Source organism: Triturus cristatus, chromosome 8 (genome assembly GCF_964204655.1).
Source record: "Triturus cristatus chromosome 8, aTriCri1.1, whole genome shotgun sequence".
In the NCBI taxonomy this organism is placed as follows: domain Eukaryota; kingdom Metazoa; phylum Chordata; class Amphibia; order Caudata; family Salamandridae; genus Triturus; species Triturus cristatus.
The window spans coordinates 156,067,121-156,084,909 of record NC_140591.1 but is presented as its reverse complement, the minus strand read 5'-3'; the positions used below and the strand labels follow the sequence as shown (position 1 = coordinate 156,084,909).

Genomic DNA, 17,789 nt, shown 5'->3' with positions numbered 1-17,789 from the left:
TAGCAGTTTCCTTTGTGCGCAAGGTAGAGACTATTTATAACAACTTGCCAACGGCCTGCTCCCCCCCAGCCACTTTGAATATCAACCGAATAGTCATGACTGAGGATAGGTTAAACCCCTCTAATCTTACATTATGTTCTTTCCCGCCACTATCGCTTTCTGAGATTGAATCTCTATGTTTTAAAATTAAATCAGGATCTCCGGCGGACCCTCTTAGACCAGATCAGCTTCGGCAAGTTCTTGACTTAATTTCCCCAGTTATCAGGGAACTGGTTAATTTATCATTGTCTGCCGCAGTAATGCCGGCTACTTGGAAGCATGCAAAAGTGATACCCCTTTTAAAGAAGCCATCCTTGGAGCCGTCGGACTTGAGCAACTTTCGTCCGATCTCCCAGCTCCCTTTCTTAGCTAAGGCTACAGAGTTATATGTTAACTCAGTGTTGACTGAATTTGTAGAGCGTAACAAAACTCGACCCCTAACAAAATGGCTTTCGTCCCCGTCACAGCACCGAATCGGCGCTGTTAGTAGTAACGGAGAACATTCGGTGCAACTTAGATGTTGGGGATTCCGCAGCCTTGATTCTCTTAGATTTAAGTGCTGTGTTTGACACCGTTTCGCATGATATTCTTCTAGGCAGACTTCATGACATAGGGGTCCGGGGGCTGGCCTTGGCTTGGTTTCAATCTTTCTTGGAAGGTAGAACCTTTCAAGTGGTTGTGCCACCGTATCATTCTCAGACACATATGATTAAACATGGGGTCCCGCAGGGCTCTATATTGAGCCCTGCGCTTTTAAACATTTATGTTCAAACCTTAGCTCTGCTAGAAAAAAGTAGAGGGTTGTCTTTGGTGTCATATGCCGATGACACCCAGCTAGTCATTGTCTTTTAAAAAAAATGCTGCGATAATCTTTTTAAATTTAAAGATGACCTGTTAGCCATTTCTGACTGGATGACAGCAAATTGTTTACAACTAAATGCTGCGAAGTCAGAAATTCACGTGATGGGGAGAGATAGTGCCCTCTGGTCTGAACAGTGGTGGCCTGACAGATTAAAACCTGCACCACTGCCAAAAAAGGCAGTAAAGAATATAGGATTTTGGATTGACAGTGAGCTGTCATTTGAGGCTCAATCCAAGGCTCCTGTTTTGGTCTCCTTAGAGGAATGAAACCTTTACTTGGCTATTTTGCACCCAAAGTTCGCCAAACTATTCTCCAGGCCACAATTTTATCGAGGCTGGACTATGGTAACTCTCTATACTTAGGCGCCAATAAATCTTGTATTGTTCGCCTCCAAAGAATTCAGAATGCAGCAGCTCGTGCCCTGCTAGCACTTCCTAAATCATGTTCATTTGCGAACCTCCTGCCCAAGCTCCATTGGCTGACGATAGCGAAAAGAATTCATTTTAAGTCTCTGTGTGTGGGCCATAAAATCTTGACACGAGAAGGACCGACGATTCTTGCAGATCTGCTGGCTTACTATGTGCCAAATCGCCCCCTGCGTTCGGCCAGCTCTGGTTCGGTCTGTATTCCCCGTTTTCAGAGAACTAGAGCTGGTGGTTGTTCTTTCAGGGTTCAGGCAGCGCACCTTTGGAATTCCCTTCCATCCTCAATTAGAGGACTTTAGAACCTTTTGGCATTTCGAAAGGCGTTAAAGACCTGGCTTTTCCCACCGTAGGCTACTCTTTATGTCTCTGAGTGGTTCGTTAGCTCTTGCTTAGGTAGCGCTGAGACGCCCCGTCACTGGGGCAGCTATGCGCTGTATAAATCCGAATAATAATAATAGACAAGGGAGAAAAATTTAGTAACTAGAATCGAAAATTCTTTACACTTGTAGGTCAAAGATTGATCTTGTATTTTCTTAAAACATGTCCTACTTGCTCTGTAAGGCTCTTTCATTTGCTTTGCAGCGTCCATAGTTGCGGGCATTATCCCAAAGTACCATATCCCCATTTTTGCTTCAGGCTCTTTAAAATCTGTTTTTCAGTTTTTTTAAGGCACACACATTTTGCAGTCCAATGGAATCTAATTATTGTAATTGAACTAGAAAATAGGGAGAGAAAACATTCTCCAATCTGAATAGCCACAGCAAATGTTTTTACATAATTATGGAGTTCTTTTTTTCATTTTCACTATGTACACTCTGGTGTTGCTAAGGCATGTTTAGAGAATAGAAAGTAATCATTGCATAAGAAAGGTTATGTTGGAGACAACACAATGAATGAGTCCAATCACCATTAAGTGCTGGTGAATAGAATCTGAGAGGTGACATTTAATTTAAATGGAAGTAGACCCTTAAACTCTGACAAATACTTCTCTTCTTTTCCAGGTATGGATTTGAAGGAGTAATCCTTTCTATTTATGGGTTGGACCGAGAAGATCTTCACTGCGACAAAGGTGAACTCTGCCACTTTCAACAGTCGAAAGCTATCCTGAAAGAGCTCGATGTTGAGAATGCCAAGCTGTACCTGGACTTTATTGTTCTTGGCATTTTCTTTGTCGGTCTCCGTATCATAGCCTATTTTGTGCTCCGGTACAAAATCAGAGCAGAGAGGTAATAGAAAACAAGACTCACTTAGTCATCTGAAAAAATGTTCATGTGGAACAGAGGGTATTTGTTTTCAGATGTCCTGCGTTAATCCAAGACCCACTCGTGGAGATCCAGACACTTTCATCATCATTGTTAGAGAGAGCTGTACTGGATCATTACATCCACATTGTTGAAGAAAAGTGTTCACCCGGGTCGGCCGACTTCTTCATTATGCTTTCTAGCTTTAAAAAGCCAGAAAAAGAAGGAAACCCAACAATGAAGATTTATCAACTTTTTAACACAGTAGAGTTGTAGCCAATTGGATTACTTGGACAGTTCCCATTCATGGGTTTCTCAGCTCCTGGTAGAGCTGTTGCCTGTGTCATTCATGGGATTTGGTAAGTGGCAAATGGGAGAAAACAGAACTCCAAAATGTTTTTTTATTTTAATATGTCTAATTGAGAACTTAATCTGCGAAGTATTACCAGAGTATTTCATCGACCCATATGGCTTTCACAGCTGGGTCTCTGCTAAAGAAAGCCTCTGAATGGATTCATTGGTGAAGGCCGTCTTTTTCCTGCTTGTAACTATGGTGGAGATGCCTCCTTTGCATTTTCTGCTGTCATCCAATTCTAGTATTTTCTGTCAAGCGCTGACTTTGTTAAAAAAAAGTAGAAGATTTGGATCCGAAACAACGTGATGACAACCCGTGGTTGGTGTTCATTTTATGAACTCTTTTGAAGATTTCGCAGTGAGTAGGAAATTTGGATTGTTTGGCAAAACCTGCAGATACACTTTTGCTACTCAAGAAAGCCACATTCATAAAAAGTGACCAATTTTTCTATTTGCAGACCTCATCTTCCACGAGCTGAACACTTAACTCTTTTCATGATCCTGGTGTGGTAGAAATACTTGATTGTTAATAAGGTGCACTTTATCACTCATTGCCATCCAAACACCACTCTACTACTTTTGTAACACCGCACTGTTTGTCAAAGCTTTAAGGAACTAACAAAGCTTTACACATTCACCCCTTTACCTACCTCTTAAGTTTACAAAATACATATACCTCCCCATCCACCTAACAGTCTTCCTTTGAAAATTTCAATTGAAATACATTTTAGTGAAATCCACCCAATATAAAATTTTATTGAAGAAAAAAACATGCTGAAAAATTGTGTACCGCCAGCTGTCGATTGGCATTAGGCTACAGGGAATATAATGAAATATTAAGCAAATTCAAGCAATTGCATACAATTTCTTACTCTGACTTAGCCCTCTTAGCTCCTGTGCCTCGAGAAGGAAGCATATAGGTATGAGTCAAAGGGTCCTATTGGGGAAGTACTGGGCTTATACTCTTATGGCAGTTCCTCTTATGTAAAGCAGTGCAAGTTAAAAGTGATGGAAACAGTCCCCAGAAGTGAGCTCAATGGTTCAAAAGCTCTAGTTCATGCATTTCCATATTTGTGTTCTCTGGTGTAAGCCCCTGTCCTTTTTGGCTCAGAGTGATTGGTTGTTACTCAGCTCAGTTAGTTGCCAGGGAAACTTTGGTGCCATAATTTTGTTTTGACACGTTGCGCCATGTGTTTCCCAAACTGGCCAGGATGATATGTACTGTGATCAGCACAGAACAGTCCAGTGTCTAACATATTTTATCAAGCTGTTGGGGACCTCTCAAATTATTTCCAGGTTCCATGCCTTAGATGCTCACCTATTTGACGTTTATTCGTTGTCTTCTGGTACTTATAGTCCCTATTCATTTGTTAGCATTGCTGAAGCGCCACAATCACTTTTAGGTATCTCTGCACTGAATTGACAAAGACCATTTCTGCTAATCAGTAGCCAGTCTTATAAGATCACATCAGGCTGATAGCGGAAAAGGCCAGGAGGCAGAATTATGTTAGTGCTGCGTTGCACTTGCGTCACGCAGGTTAACGCAGGAACAACACAGCACTAAAGCCAGATTTACCAAGCAATGCAAGGCCACCTTGCGTGACCCTGCAGTGCTTGGTAAATCTGGAGTAACGCAAGGCAGTGCAGGTCGCTGCCTTGCGTTATTCTACGCCAGGGATGCGTTCCATGGTTGGTGCGCGGGTGTTACCACACATCCGCCCATGGATTTTGGTGCATTCCCAGATTTACCAAGAGTGGTAGACCTGGGAATGCATCAAAATATTACACCTTCCCATGGAAGGCGCAACAAGGAGAAACACGTTTATTTCTCCTTATTTTTCCCTCTTTCTGCGTGTGCTGCATTTTGTACATGCACATGAATGGACTGAGCGATTACTGAATGGTCGTGGGAGCGCGAGGGCTCTGCTTCTGTAAACCTAATGAATTTGGAACTTTAGGAATCTCCTTCAGTGCGATCGTGATCTGGGGTCACATGCACATCTTTGAAATCAACTCCCATCAAGTCACGGCAGATGATTTAGGTCTATGGGGGTACTCAGGGAGATCACTTGACACTTGTCCCCATTCTTCCCAATGTGAAAATGATTCGCTGATTTCAGTCTTGTTTCCGCACAATTAACTCATCTTCTTGAGGTTCAAATACAGTTAGTTTGAAAGTTAGGTTAGTATTCTTAATATTATTATTGTTATTATTTCTTTCTTTTATTATTGTTGATACTTTATTTGTTTTTTAAATGAAATATTGATGCTAAAGGGGTATCCCTAAAGTGGCACACACAGTTACGTCACAGCCCCAGAGATATCTGGGAGCCCTGTGGTTGGGGGGGGGTATTTTAGCATCCACTTACATTTTTTGACTAGAATAATAAATTTATACTAAAACACAAAATACATTGCTGCTGTCTGTGTCATCTCACCGCCTGGCTTGCAAAGGGCTTGCTGCTTGCTAACATCATTCCCATGGCTGTTGTGTCTGAGAAAAGTTACATTTGTGCTTTGTCTTCCGCCTCTTCCTGTCTTGGATTCCATTTGCAAGTGGGCGCCAAGAGATTGGTTTTTTTTTCGAGTTACAAAGTCAGTATTTCGGATGCCCAGCGCTTAACCTCGCTGGCCAGATGATACAGCATGTGTGACCTTGCTCAGCTGTGCAGAGCGCACAGGCCTGTGCAGAAACTAGAGCACGCAGCTTGTTCCCACGGAAAAGCTGTAACTTTTGCAGCCTTCAAGGTTTTATGTTTAGTGCAGGAGGTGGAATAAATGGCACGGGGCAGGCAGAGTTTTGGAGTTTCTACAGCGCCTGGATTTAATATATTCTGCGTGAAGCCGAGACTCCTTGAGAGTCACAGGCGACCCTCAGAGGGGGAGCAGTCGGGCCGGAGCGTCCCTAGGGGTAGGCATATTCTGATTTACTCCTGTCGTTTATTGAAAAATAATATCTTGCAGTACTACAACAGGTAGTTTTGCTGCTTTTAAGCACTGTAAATAAAAGGTACAAAATGTGTTATTATCACCTAATTTAATTGTATTCAACTTCGAAAGGATGAAAGGTTGATTTGGCTTTGGAAGTCGATCTCGTGACCCCGAATGTAAGCAGTGAGAGGTGCCCATAGGTCACGGAGCCCCTAATGATATACCGGTACGGGGCCAGTGTAATGACCTGCCATAAACACCCTCTCCATAAGAGAAATTGTTATATGCTTGCACACTCAAATTTTCCCCCCAATAATTATGGGTGCATCAAATATCTGCGCCTAAAATAGGCCCCTCTTAAGTTCTGGCGGATTTAACTCGGCTAAGGCTGCGATTGTGAAAGTCTTGTATTTTGTGTCCGATCCCGGATTGGCATGAATACGCGCATGCCTATTGCGCCCTCTCCCGGAAGGCACCACAAACACCAGCATCTAGCCCTTATTTGTTTTGCAACAGGTCTGGAACAGGGCAGAAATAAACAAGGGGGTATTGGGCGCAAAAACTGCACGGAGATTGGGCACCAACTGCGCTTGAGACAGGGTTGCTCGAGACACTCCACTCACTTTCACCACTCTACCTGTTTCTGGCAAATCAAAGTATCAGAGTTTCTTTTTTTTTTAAATGCCCACAGTGAACCAGAAAACCACATAAGAAGTTATTACCACAAGCACAGTAATATAATGTTTGGATGATAAAATGCATGCCTGAGACTTGCTCCACTCTCATTGGGTTCGTAGGTAAGATGTTGTCAGATTGTTGGTGTCCATTTCACGTTTTGGGGTTTTCTTGTTGCTCCGCATTCATTTTCATTGTGAAATGCCGCACTAAATGTGGTAATATGATGTGCTTGTATGACCTGGCCTCTCACACCCCACCCGTATCTGTGGAAGGCGCAGCCGCAGTTCCCCCAGAGATGACTCGAATGAGTGAGGGTCAGCTGGACCATCAGTGGCTGTTTATCTCAGTTTACATGGGGACAATTGCACCGGCTCGGACAGTACCATGAAGGCCACTGAATGATGTCCTCCCAGCATCCTGAACCCCACCTACAGGGTGAACAGCTGATAGGATAACAGACATTTATGTAAAGATGGCCGGTAATGCAAGATCCTGGTCTCTAGCTTCAAGTGGTACATCTGCTGTTGGTGGAAGTACCACGAGCAGGTTGACCGCTGCCATGTGCTGCCATGTTGTAATAGGTGGCAGAAATTCTGCCAGCCATAATGGCATCCTGGGTAATCACACAACCGGGGGTTTCAACACAACCACTAGGAGATTGTATTATGGATTATTGAGGCTAGGAGGATTGTGATACGCTCATATATTTGGTGCCATCGCAATTCCTACCTCGATATTTCCGGGGCACACCCATAAGGAATCGGTCGACTTTACATTGCTGTACATTTCTGAATTAGGGCCAGATGTACAAGTATTATTCCTAATGTATGAAACTCATTGACTTTCATTTAGGGATTCCTTGTGGGTTGCAAATCGACCTGCGTCATGAATATTAATAAGCTAGCTCGCAGTTTGTGACCCATTAGGAATCACAGCCATCAGGGGGATGGTGGCCTGCTGAGTTCAGCAAACCACCATGCCTGTGATTGGTTTTTAATAAAGCAATCTTTTCTTGTGAATGCTGCCCATTTTCTTTAAGAAAAACAGGATGCGTTTTAAAAGATTTTGTTTTTGATAGAGTAGACAGTGGTCCATGGGAGCACTTCCTGCTCTTAAACACTATTATTATTATTGACCTTCTCAAAGGGTTGGAGGTCCCTTACGCATCCCCTTCCCGTTTGGAAATGGGTTCTCATCAGTTTTAAACTGGTGGTGCAGTATTACTATTTTGTGACTGGAATTCGGTACATTTGGAAAGGACACCCTAAACACACTCCTTCCAAATACTGAATCGCAATTGCAAAATGCGATTCAGTAACATGTTACTGAAACGCATTTTGCAGTTTGTACATCAGAAATGGCATATTTCTTGTCCAAACAGCCTGATTCTGCGAATCTGCCCGTTTTCTACTGGAAAAACGCTTTGTGCATCTGGTCCTTAGTCTTTGTAGCCCACATTATCCTGTACGTGTCACAGTCATCATAGGTTTAGTTTTCTTTGTCTCAGAATCTGGACCCCTTTCCAGAAATAAGGATGTTGGATGTCTACAATGCATATTCAGGTCAGCATTGAAAGAGCACATGCAATCAGCTGAGCTGGAGTCTGCTCTAGTTTGCAGCTCTCTGTAGAAATTGGTTACAGAGAGTGCTAACAGCATCACATTTGAATATATTCTTCCATTACATCATTTGCTATACTCTACAATATTGCAAACAAATGTACCTAGGGTCTGTAATTCAGCTTGCGGCAGTCGATGCTGCCTGGCTGTGTCCAGCGACATTTACTTGTAGGCATCCTCGCTGATTGACAAGCGGTGTCAAGAGTGCTGGAAGTATTAATCGCACATGTGCCTCATCGCTTGAAAGGCTTATAATCAGTTAGAGTGGCTATTTTATGCACCTGTTTTTCGTTCTGATAACCAAAATAGAATTTGCCATTTGGTGATCCCAGCCTTCAAGCCAACCATTTTGAGCCAAAACAAAGAAGGATAAAAACATCAGAAACATAATGAAACAAACTAGACAGTGAACATAAACTGAAGCAAGAGACTCCATGTATACTCAAATGCCATGACTCATCCAAAAAGAAATAAAGAAATAAGCATTATTGCTCACTTTTAAGCGTGTTAACAACAGTTAATGCCCTTAGCTCAAGGCGTTAACGTTTTGAATTGTCCGCACTGATATTAGGTGCTTTGCGAAAGGCAGTAATGTCTGCAGTCTATGAATTCTAGTTGGCGAAGCCAATCTTGTGTGTTCCAATGGCCAGGAATCAAAGTTCCAATCACAGCTTCCCTACTTCACCCATTGTGTGATCCTACCCAAGTAGTGTATCTCCCTGTATTTCATGTCCCTTATCTGCAAGAGTGATAGTGCATAGAGATGTTAAAATGAGGACAGTTCTACTCATCAAGGACCAAACCCAACTTGGTGCTGATCTCATTCTGCAATTCTGAATTTCTCTTCACGCTTTTATTGGCTGGTGCGAAAAAGTGGTGTTCAGCTGCATCATTCTGAGAATGATCACGATTACAAACTCCATCGAACAGAAACACATAGTCAGTCTTAGGGAAACTGCCTTAATTTTCAGATCATACATTCAGATCTCTTACTAGCCCGCTCGCCTAAGAGTATCCGCAGAAGCCTCATGGCGGATGTAGAACCCCCCCACCACCCTCAGATAGAGTATGTGCAAAATAGTTTGTTTATTTCTCGGGTAAGAAATTTATATAGATATGTATATATTTTAAAGAGAATGTGTTGTCGGGAGTAGCCGACTGTATCACCTGCCTTCAACCTCAGTCGCAATGGATTTGTGCAATGCGTGAACTCATTCCTCAGTCAATGTTATTTTTTTACAACGATATTCAATGCAAGAGGCAATGCAATTAACACTTTGAATCAGCGTGCAGAAGTCTGCTTACGTATCTGCTGTCTAATGCTAGAGATGTTTTTGTGATGTCCGATGCATCACACCTAGGGGTTATTTACTAAGGTTCTGTGCGTGGTGCAAATAAACGCGCAGCGACACAACGTACTTACTGTTATAAAAGCATGCAGGCGAGGCACAAAATGCATGGTGTGGCAGAAGCGCCCGGTCATCCTTTAGTAAATACTCCTCTCTGTTCGTTAGAAATGCAGTGTACTGTACATAAGTTGCTACATGCACGCTGTGATATATTTGCACTGTTGTAGATACACTGTATTACCAATGTCTTGTTCCGGGTTGCTTGCTACCTCCAGAATTTGTATCTCTGGAATAATGCACCTGAGTAAATCTTTAGGATATGGGGCATTTTAATGTGAACATTTCAATTTCTGAATTGTGTTTTGTATATTTTCGAGAATACAGCTCCTTTAGGGGATTGTATGTGCATTGTTTTTTTCAGATTATAGGGCTTGCTTTCTGAAAATAGATTAAAATTGTATGATAATGTACCTGAAGAAAATAAAGTGTTGTTATTTTCAGATGACTGTCTGTCTCATTTTAATCTGAGAGAGAAAATGCATTTCACATATGTTACAGGCTCAGTAATATGTGGTGGTGCAAATGTGAAGTCTTGAAAAATTCAGCAGGTGAAGGAACTGGAATCACAGGAGGTTGAGCCGATGCTAAGATTCGAACCTGGATCCCTCAGCTCTGAAAACGGCAGCTGTGGCCATTATGCTACATCTTCTCCCCACTTTCATGGACAGGAAAAATGGGCTGGTGCAAGCTGCCTCCTGATGAGAGCCCTGGCACTTATTTTTTCACAAATTAACCACTGAGTCAAACATCTCACCCAGTGCTTCACTGAAGCAAATCATATGGTGCTTGCAAAGTGCGCATCACTTTGTGTTCAGCTGCTGCACTTCATCTTGCTGCATATAGTATGTATGACTATTGGGCTGTGTACATTGTGCATGCATCTATATATGTATGAGTGGAGATGTTATACCACAAGTCTATCAACAGAGCACCGTGGAAAAAGAGAGGTTTATGATTAGAGAGTCAATGGGGTCAAAATAGGTGCACAGCACACCTGATAGAGGAGATGAGCATGGGTGGTGAATTCGTAGTTAACATAGGAGTCAGGTGAGATTTAGGGAGGGGTAGGATGGGCAGGAAACATAATATGACTGCAGGACTGCAGAAGGGAGGTGAGAGAGGGGTTTATCTTGGGTGTGTCTGATAGTGGTAGGGTCACATTCAGCTAGGTTTTGTTTGAAGAAATGAGTCACAAGCTCTTTCCATAAATGGAGAATGTTGGGACTGACACTTTCTGGTTGGCTGAAGGGGTGTCCCCAGCCAGGCAGAACCCACTACTCTCGTTATGGGTGGGTGCTTACGCGCACTGTATGAGCTGAGCTCACCCTTGGGTAGCTTTGCACTGAGCAGTCAGGCTTAATCCAGAGGAAATGTGTAAAACAAAGGCACAGCAGGCACTCGCAATAAATGCACTGAGTGTCAAAAAAGAGACTTCACACAGGATGTATGTAAAAACGTTTGTATTCAACACACATAATCAATGAGTATAACATGAATATTAAGTACTTTTGGGCATAAAATACAATTGGTAATATTACTAGCAGTACTACGGCCACTTGCATTGTTATGATATCAACAGAATGTATGGACAACTCCTAATCTAACCCTCCCCCCCACAGAGGGATCACCCTTATGCGGTGCGATACACTGTCCACCCCAGGCCCACCCTGGCATTCTGATAATACAGTCCCACACAGTTATATGGTACACCTCGGGTCACAATGATGTTACCATAATGTACATGCATGAAACGAGAACACTTTTTAGCAGCACCACAGGCCGGAGACATGCGGGTAAACACAATGTCAGATATATTGTGCTTTTGGCATGGAATCAACGTATAATGTATCACCGCCAGCCAGTGTTGTGGATCACAGGTGGTCCGCACACTTTCACTCCCACTCACGCACACTCACTCCGCACCACTCTACAGAGCAACAGGTATCAATCACAGTCTGTACGAAACCGCTTTGCCCATATACGCACTCAGCAACCTAATGCAGTGGCACTGATACACAGGAGGTCAATGAATGACACACTCTGCAGACTCTGTGGCCCCAGACTCCCTCCACCCTTTAGTTCACCAAATGGTCCTATCCCTCAGATGGTAAATATCCAACCCTGCCTCCCAGACACGAGTCCGCATCCAGCTGAAGTTGCTTAGTCTGCGTCATCAGAAAGCAGGTGGGAAGATGTAGCAAGTTTAATTAAGAGGTAGACATGAACAAGGGGAGTTTAGCAGCACTCAGGAAGTTCACCCACAGGTCTCAAAACACAATGAAGTCAAACTGTGTCTTGACCTGCTCCCGAACTGTCTCAGAAAAGTTCCTCCATCCCTGTGAAACTCTCTTACTACTACCTGACGTCAAGATGTCTTCAGGAGGGGCCAAGTGAGGATAGTGCTGCAGGTCCGTCGCAATGAGGTTCAAAAAGAGAGCAAACGATGAATGGGGAGCCCCTCGATAGGGTGAGGCAGCCAACAGGTATCTGATGATCCGGGTCATGTCCAGGGATTCCAGACACAGCATCTGTTGCGCATTAGTATGAGCCGCACCAGACACTTCAGATCTCAAACATGACGAGTTGCAATTCTGTACCTCCCTGTAAATGAGCCACTATGACTTGTGGACCTTGGATATAGGTTGCACCACGCAATTCCAATCACACATAACAAAGAGATGCAAAGTCTATACCTCCCTGGAAAGGAGGCACCACGTCCAGTGCATGATGACCAGGTTGCACCAGACCAGTCCAGTCACACAGACAGCGCAAGTTCTGCAGAGCCACACGATCTAGAATGCTACACTACTACGGGCACACCCCCACCTTTGAGGGTCGCACTCTCTGAATCGAGCACCGCAAGCAATGAGCATGCAGGCGGCGTGTCGCACGAGATCTATGCGACACGACCGATGAAGCAGCTGACCTTCGATCCTGCAACTGGTGCATCTGCTCACCACCAATAAGATGCTAATGAGTGTCAGGGTTCCTGCGATACAGGAACCATTCGCCTTAGATGTGAGCAAGATTTCTGGGCTCCGCACGAGACAATCCAGTCTCCAGGCACAAGTCTTAGTTCCACACCACACTACCTGTTGGGATTTATTAGCCAATGTGGGCACTTGGGAGGGAACCGTTCTCTAGATGTAAGGTAGAAGGTGTAGGTCCCTCGTGCAGAGACCTTTGATGTCCCTGAGATCCCCGAGAGCACAGGAGGCCTGCCGTTGGGCCCTTGGAGAGCACACATCAGGGAGCTACACTTCAGCAGATCTCAGCCCAGGCCACTATTCAGAAAGGGCCCACTGTCCTCTTCAAGTACAGTAATCTTCCATGTGCACAACAGAGTCCTCTGGCAATGTGTATCACAAAGTACGGTTCTCCAGTCCCACGTCCCCACAAGCGTATCACACCTTTTGCTGAAGGATGACACCCATAGTTTTACTATTGTGTGCCTTTGAAGTTACGGTTTGGTGTAGGGTTTTCCCTTTGAGCCACATATGTCTCTCCTAAATTGTAGGCCTGTCTACCATGGGGCCGTGGAATGTAGATCTTAATCTTTAGTGGGGCCATGATCCGGCTCCTTGGGCCAAGTGTCATGTCCTATCTACTCCATCCTCAAATGGCAGAGTTCGGTCGTTCACAATGTATGCCCGTGATATATGGCTGTGGCTGGGGAATGCACAGATGTGCTCCCCTGATCCATGGTGTCCAGGCAACACAGCACATGAGACTCTGAGGGCATAGAAATGCCCATATCCTATAAGTGGCATTTCTAAGCAAGTTATGCCAACATCACCTTTACCACTGGAAAGGGTTTGGCACAGGAAACATCATGAGGCAGCTCTAATGCAACCCACTTTTGAAGCTTGAAGCAATGTCACCCACTTCCCCATGTTAACCTAAGAGAAGAGCAAGCCTCTTAGGTAGTGAAAACACATACAGGTATTCCTCACTCCCTAGGCGCATGTGTGCTATTGTGCATACTTACCTGCAATCGCAGGTCGGACACATAGTCTCCAGCACCAGGTGTGCAAGTGTGCCCAGACTAGTCTGCAACAACAGACGACATACAGGTTGAACTAATATGGCGGTTAGTGCTCATGCATGGCCTGCAATGGCAGGATGCAACCACAATCACGGGCATCATAGGTGTGGTTGCACAGACACAGTGGCCAGCACTGCCAGGCTGCTCATGAGTTTACTCATTATACATGCCAGTGCACACACACAGGCCTGCAAGGACAGGCTAGGCATATGGGCTCACCCAGACCCTAGCACTCTTAGGAGCAAAGGCACATAACTCAACCTGCATTGACAGGTCATGCACCTTAGGTGCAAGTGCACGCACATCACTCTGCCCGGCTAGCCGTACGTGGGTTGACCTCTGATGTGTGTGATTATTTGTGCACAGCCTGCGACGGCAGGCTGGCCACCTTGCCCCTAGCCCCATGGGTGCAAGTGCGTGGACATAGGCCAGCAGTGGTAGACCTGATCGTGGTGTTAGAACACCAGGGATGTAGGTATGCACTCAAAGGCCCGTGATGGCAGGCCGGGCACCTATCTAAAATGTCATGGGTGTCAGGGCTCATCCTCCTGCCTGCTGCAGCAGACTGGACACTTATTCAAAATAATCTAAGGGCTGGTACAAACGCCCAGGCCTGCTGGACTCATAGTTAACACCCGTCTCTTCTTATCCTATGTAGGAAGGCCCATGCACTTCCACACTGTTGTGACAGTGAGGGTGTGCTCAGAGCCTTTCCGACTTTGTTTGAGAGAGGGTGCATTAGCTGTAGCAGCTGCAGGGCCCATGTGATCAACTCCATTTTGTGTGCCCCAAACCCCAAATGTGGATCTTTTCCTAGCCTTGGCCAATTGAGTGGAAACAAGGCTGGACCACGCGGCTAAACTGAATTTGAAGGCTTGTGTTCTCCTCATTATGGTCACTGGTACGACCACATATTAAAGTGGAGATTGTTCACCCATCAGAGTGGAGCCTTTGGGCCCTTCTGCCTTATGGAATTATCCAGGTCTATTTTCTCAATTGGATTACTTCTGCATCCAGGTCGCTCTTTCAGCTTCCTAGTCCAGATGAAGACCCGCGTTTGAGGCATTCAGTGGCCCTTTTCCGTCCCCAGTGTCGGGTCGAAACATCAACGCTCTTTCATTAATCCTGGATCGTTTGGATATCTGTGCAGAGTGGCAATAGTAACTTAACAACTGGACCACTTCTAGATGCGATATATGTTATTAGGAATTGTATACCGGACAGGCTTCCATGTACAATAATATGATTTGTGAAAAGGTCTAAAGGACCCCCCCCCCTTTTTCTTTTCCTTTTTATACTCCTTATCCACACTAGCACCTTCTCTGAGCACTCATCTTTATCACTTTCTCCATTTGTGGATCGAAGAGTTTTCGATATATTGTGTAAATAAGACTGTTGTTTGAGACTGACTTATATGTAACAAAACTTTCAGAACTGCAATTATGTGTATGTGTCTTAATCTTCAGTTTTTTAGGTCTCGCCTGATCCAGCGCATGCACTGGTCTGGTGAGACATTTAGTAAGGGCTTAAAAAAATGCAACCTTGGCCGCTCTACAGCTAGCGTGCATGTGCGCGGGCGCGCGCTCATGAAGCGCATCGCTCGTCGCGCTTGATCGCGATCACTTTCACTTTCGCGGCCGCTTTCGGCCACTTTGATGTTCTCAGTGAGCCGCACGGCCAATGCTTGTTGCTTATTTTATTTGCTTTGAGTTTACTTTTTTTTGTTTTGTTTTGTGGCTTTGTAATCATGTCAGACGGGTGTCATTTTCCTATGTGAAAATAAATGCAGTACTTTTTAGTGATACCTTCCATGGATGAAATACCTTAGCAACCACAAACAAAAGAGAGAGTGTCCTGCCAGTGTTGTAGGAACCCGGAGGAGAAATTTAGTTTTAATTACCGTGGCAATATCGTTTTATCGCACAAATGTGTCAGGAAGTATGGTCTGTTTCATCTACTCGCTGACGGAGCTTCTTTGATGCGCAGCTCTTGAGGATCTCTCCGAGGAGGCTAGGCTTCACACAACTCAACGCCATACCCGTCTTGTCCTTTCTCCCACCTCCCTGATCCAGTTTGCTAGATTGGGCCCCTTTGTAAACTCGCAATGCATTTTACTCCTTCAACACAAAATGCTGCAGCAAATAATCAAGCGTGACTGTTGACATTCACAAGATTGCGTTTTAGGATGCATTAATCAAGTTGGGCCTCGTGGGATGGCCTGGGCCCAGCTCTGTCTAAAAGGTAATTATTCAGCACTTCTACCTGTGCATGTGCAGGGTGTACCTTCACAGTGTTCACATTAGTTATACATGCTAAGGTAAGTCCTCTACTCGCTCAAAATTCCAGCCAAGCCATGTATTGTCAAAGAATCAATTTATGATGCAAATTAAGAGATACGCATACACACATACACCTCCATCACATCACCCCTGAGGCGACAACACCAAGGACTAAGCGGAACATAGAAAAATCTCAAGAAACCTGACAGCAGAAGCAAAATCAACTACTGCATGGTGATCATTTAATATACAACATTTAAAGACTGGGACAGCTCTTAGGCGGCGAGATGCTTTTTATTCCATTTCAAACATTAAGTGCAACACTTATTTTTGCTGTTCTATCTGTATTGATTGCATCTCTGACTTACAGAGCCATGGTTTCCAATTATCAGAATGTAAATGTGTCTTTGCCCTTTTTAGGAACAGGTTGCTTATTTGGTTGAGCGCATGTTCTGTCTACTGTGAGGCATATTGGGGCTTACCATGAACATAGAAGGGCTTGGAGGCTGCCCATTGCTTACCATTGGTTGAATCTCTGTATCACTTCTTATTTGTGCCCCAGCTTCTCAACCTTGTGTTTGTCCCTCCCATGGAGCATTGCTTCTTTCCCATGTGTGCGTTTGCCTGGTGTCTGAACTCTATGTTGGAGAACTACTTCTCGAGCTCTCTCCTTTGTATACTTCTCTCTCACCTCATGGTGCTGCCTACCCTGTGTGCTTCTCCTTGCTCCCTTCCTGTTGTGCATGCCAGTCTGTGTCTCTGTGTTGCATCCATCCCTCTTCCCTCCCCCATTTTGCTGTGCAGCATGACTAAAAAACATTGGCAAAGCCAATAGGTCACAAACGCAAGACTTACTGACTTTGCCAATGATTGTCATCTTTGGTAACGTTTCTGATGGATACAACAGCTTCCGCAGATTCGCTCGGTGAACCTTGCCAAAGCACCAAAGTGGATGTAAAACTTTTTCACAGCAATACACCATCCCAGATGGTACCCTTCAACATCACATCAATGTACTGCACCTCCTCCGGAAGTGAGACATAATGGGCATAAAAGGTGCTCTTCTTTTGCGAGTTAGTTCAGTCCAATTTTTTTTACACGTTCCCATTGAGGCAGTGGATGAGTGGGCGGAGCCAAAACTGAAACTAATAATAACCCAAAAAACATCGAGTGCAGGCGGGTAGGATATAAAAAGTTTGCAAGAACTATCATCTCCATCAGAAGGAACTTTAATGAAGGTGTAGGAGAGTAGGGTCTGCTCTCCTATGGTCACCCCAAATTTTTGCTTTTTGCTTCACTGGTTTTTGACATATTGAGGCTGTGGGCCTGCTAATCAGACCCCCAGCCTGCTGTTCTCTCTGCTAAATTGACACTATGCACTTTAGGTGCATAACCCATTGGAACAGGATCACCCTGTGAGCCCCTGTAGTAGTGTACCCTAGGTACCCAGGGCATTGGTGTATCTAAGGCCTACCAGGGGCTGAAGCATGTATTGTGCCACCCCTGGCCTGGCCTAACAATTTGACACAACTGGCTGATCACTCAGCTGGGGTAAGTTGGTGTATCCACCTCTTACTTAGGTGTAGTATGCCTATACCTAACCTTAAATGGGACACATGTTAACCTATAAGTCACTCCTATGGCAGGCCTTAACAATCCTGAAGGCAGAGTGCTTGGTTTTATGTGAGATGGTGCTCTGGCATGAGCTGAGCCTGTCTGCAGTAGTCGGAACAACTTCCTTCTACCGTTTCCAGATATCGCCATACCATATACTCTTAAGTGCATTATGAACCTCGCGGTTAAATGCTATCTTTGGTTTGGCTTTATCAAAACATGTCGAGTAAGGTGTCATACGAATTGGAATACTAACCCCTCGCCAATTCTGGCAACGGGGTTAGCATTCCACC

The 17,789-nt window shown here is 44.5% G+C and overlaps 1 protein-coding gene across 2 annotated transcripts in view; it reads left to right on the top strand.

The window, feature by feature from the left end:
• Nucleotides 1-9,969, top strand: part of ABCG1 (ATP binding cassette subfamily G member 1) — a 159,572-nt gene extending 149,603 nt beyond the window's left edge. For both annotated transcript variants that reach the window (XM_085621212.1, XM_085621213.1), the window contains exon 15: nt 2,328-9,969. In XM_085621212.1, the coding sequence (XP_085477338.1) occupies nt 2,328-2,556 (229 nt within the window). In that variant the 3' untranslated portion in view covers nt 2,557-9,969. The remainder of the gene's footprint in view (nt 1-2,327) is intronic.
• Nucleotides 9,970-17,789: the final 7,820 nt, after the last annotated feature.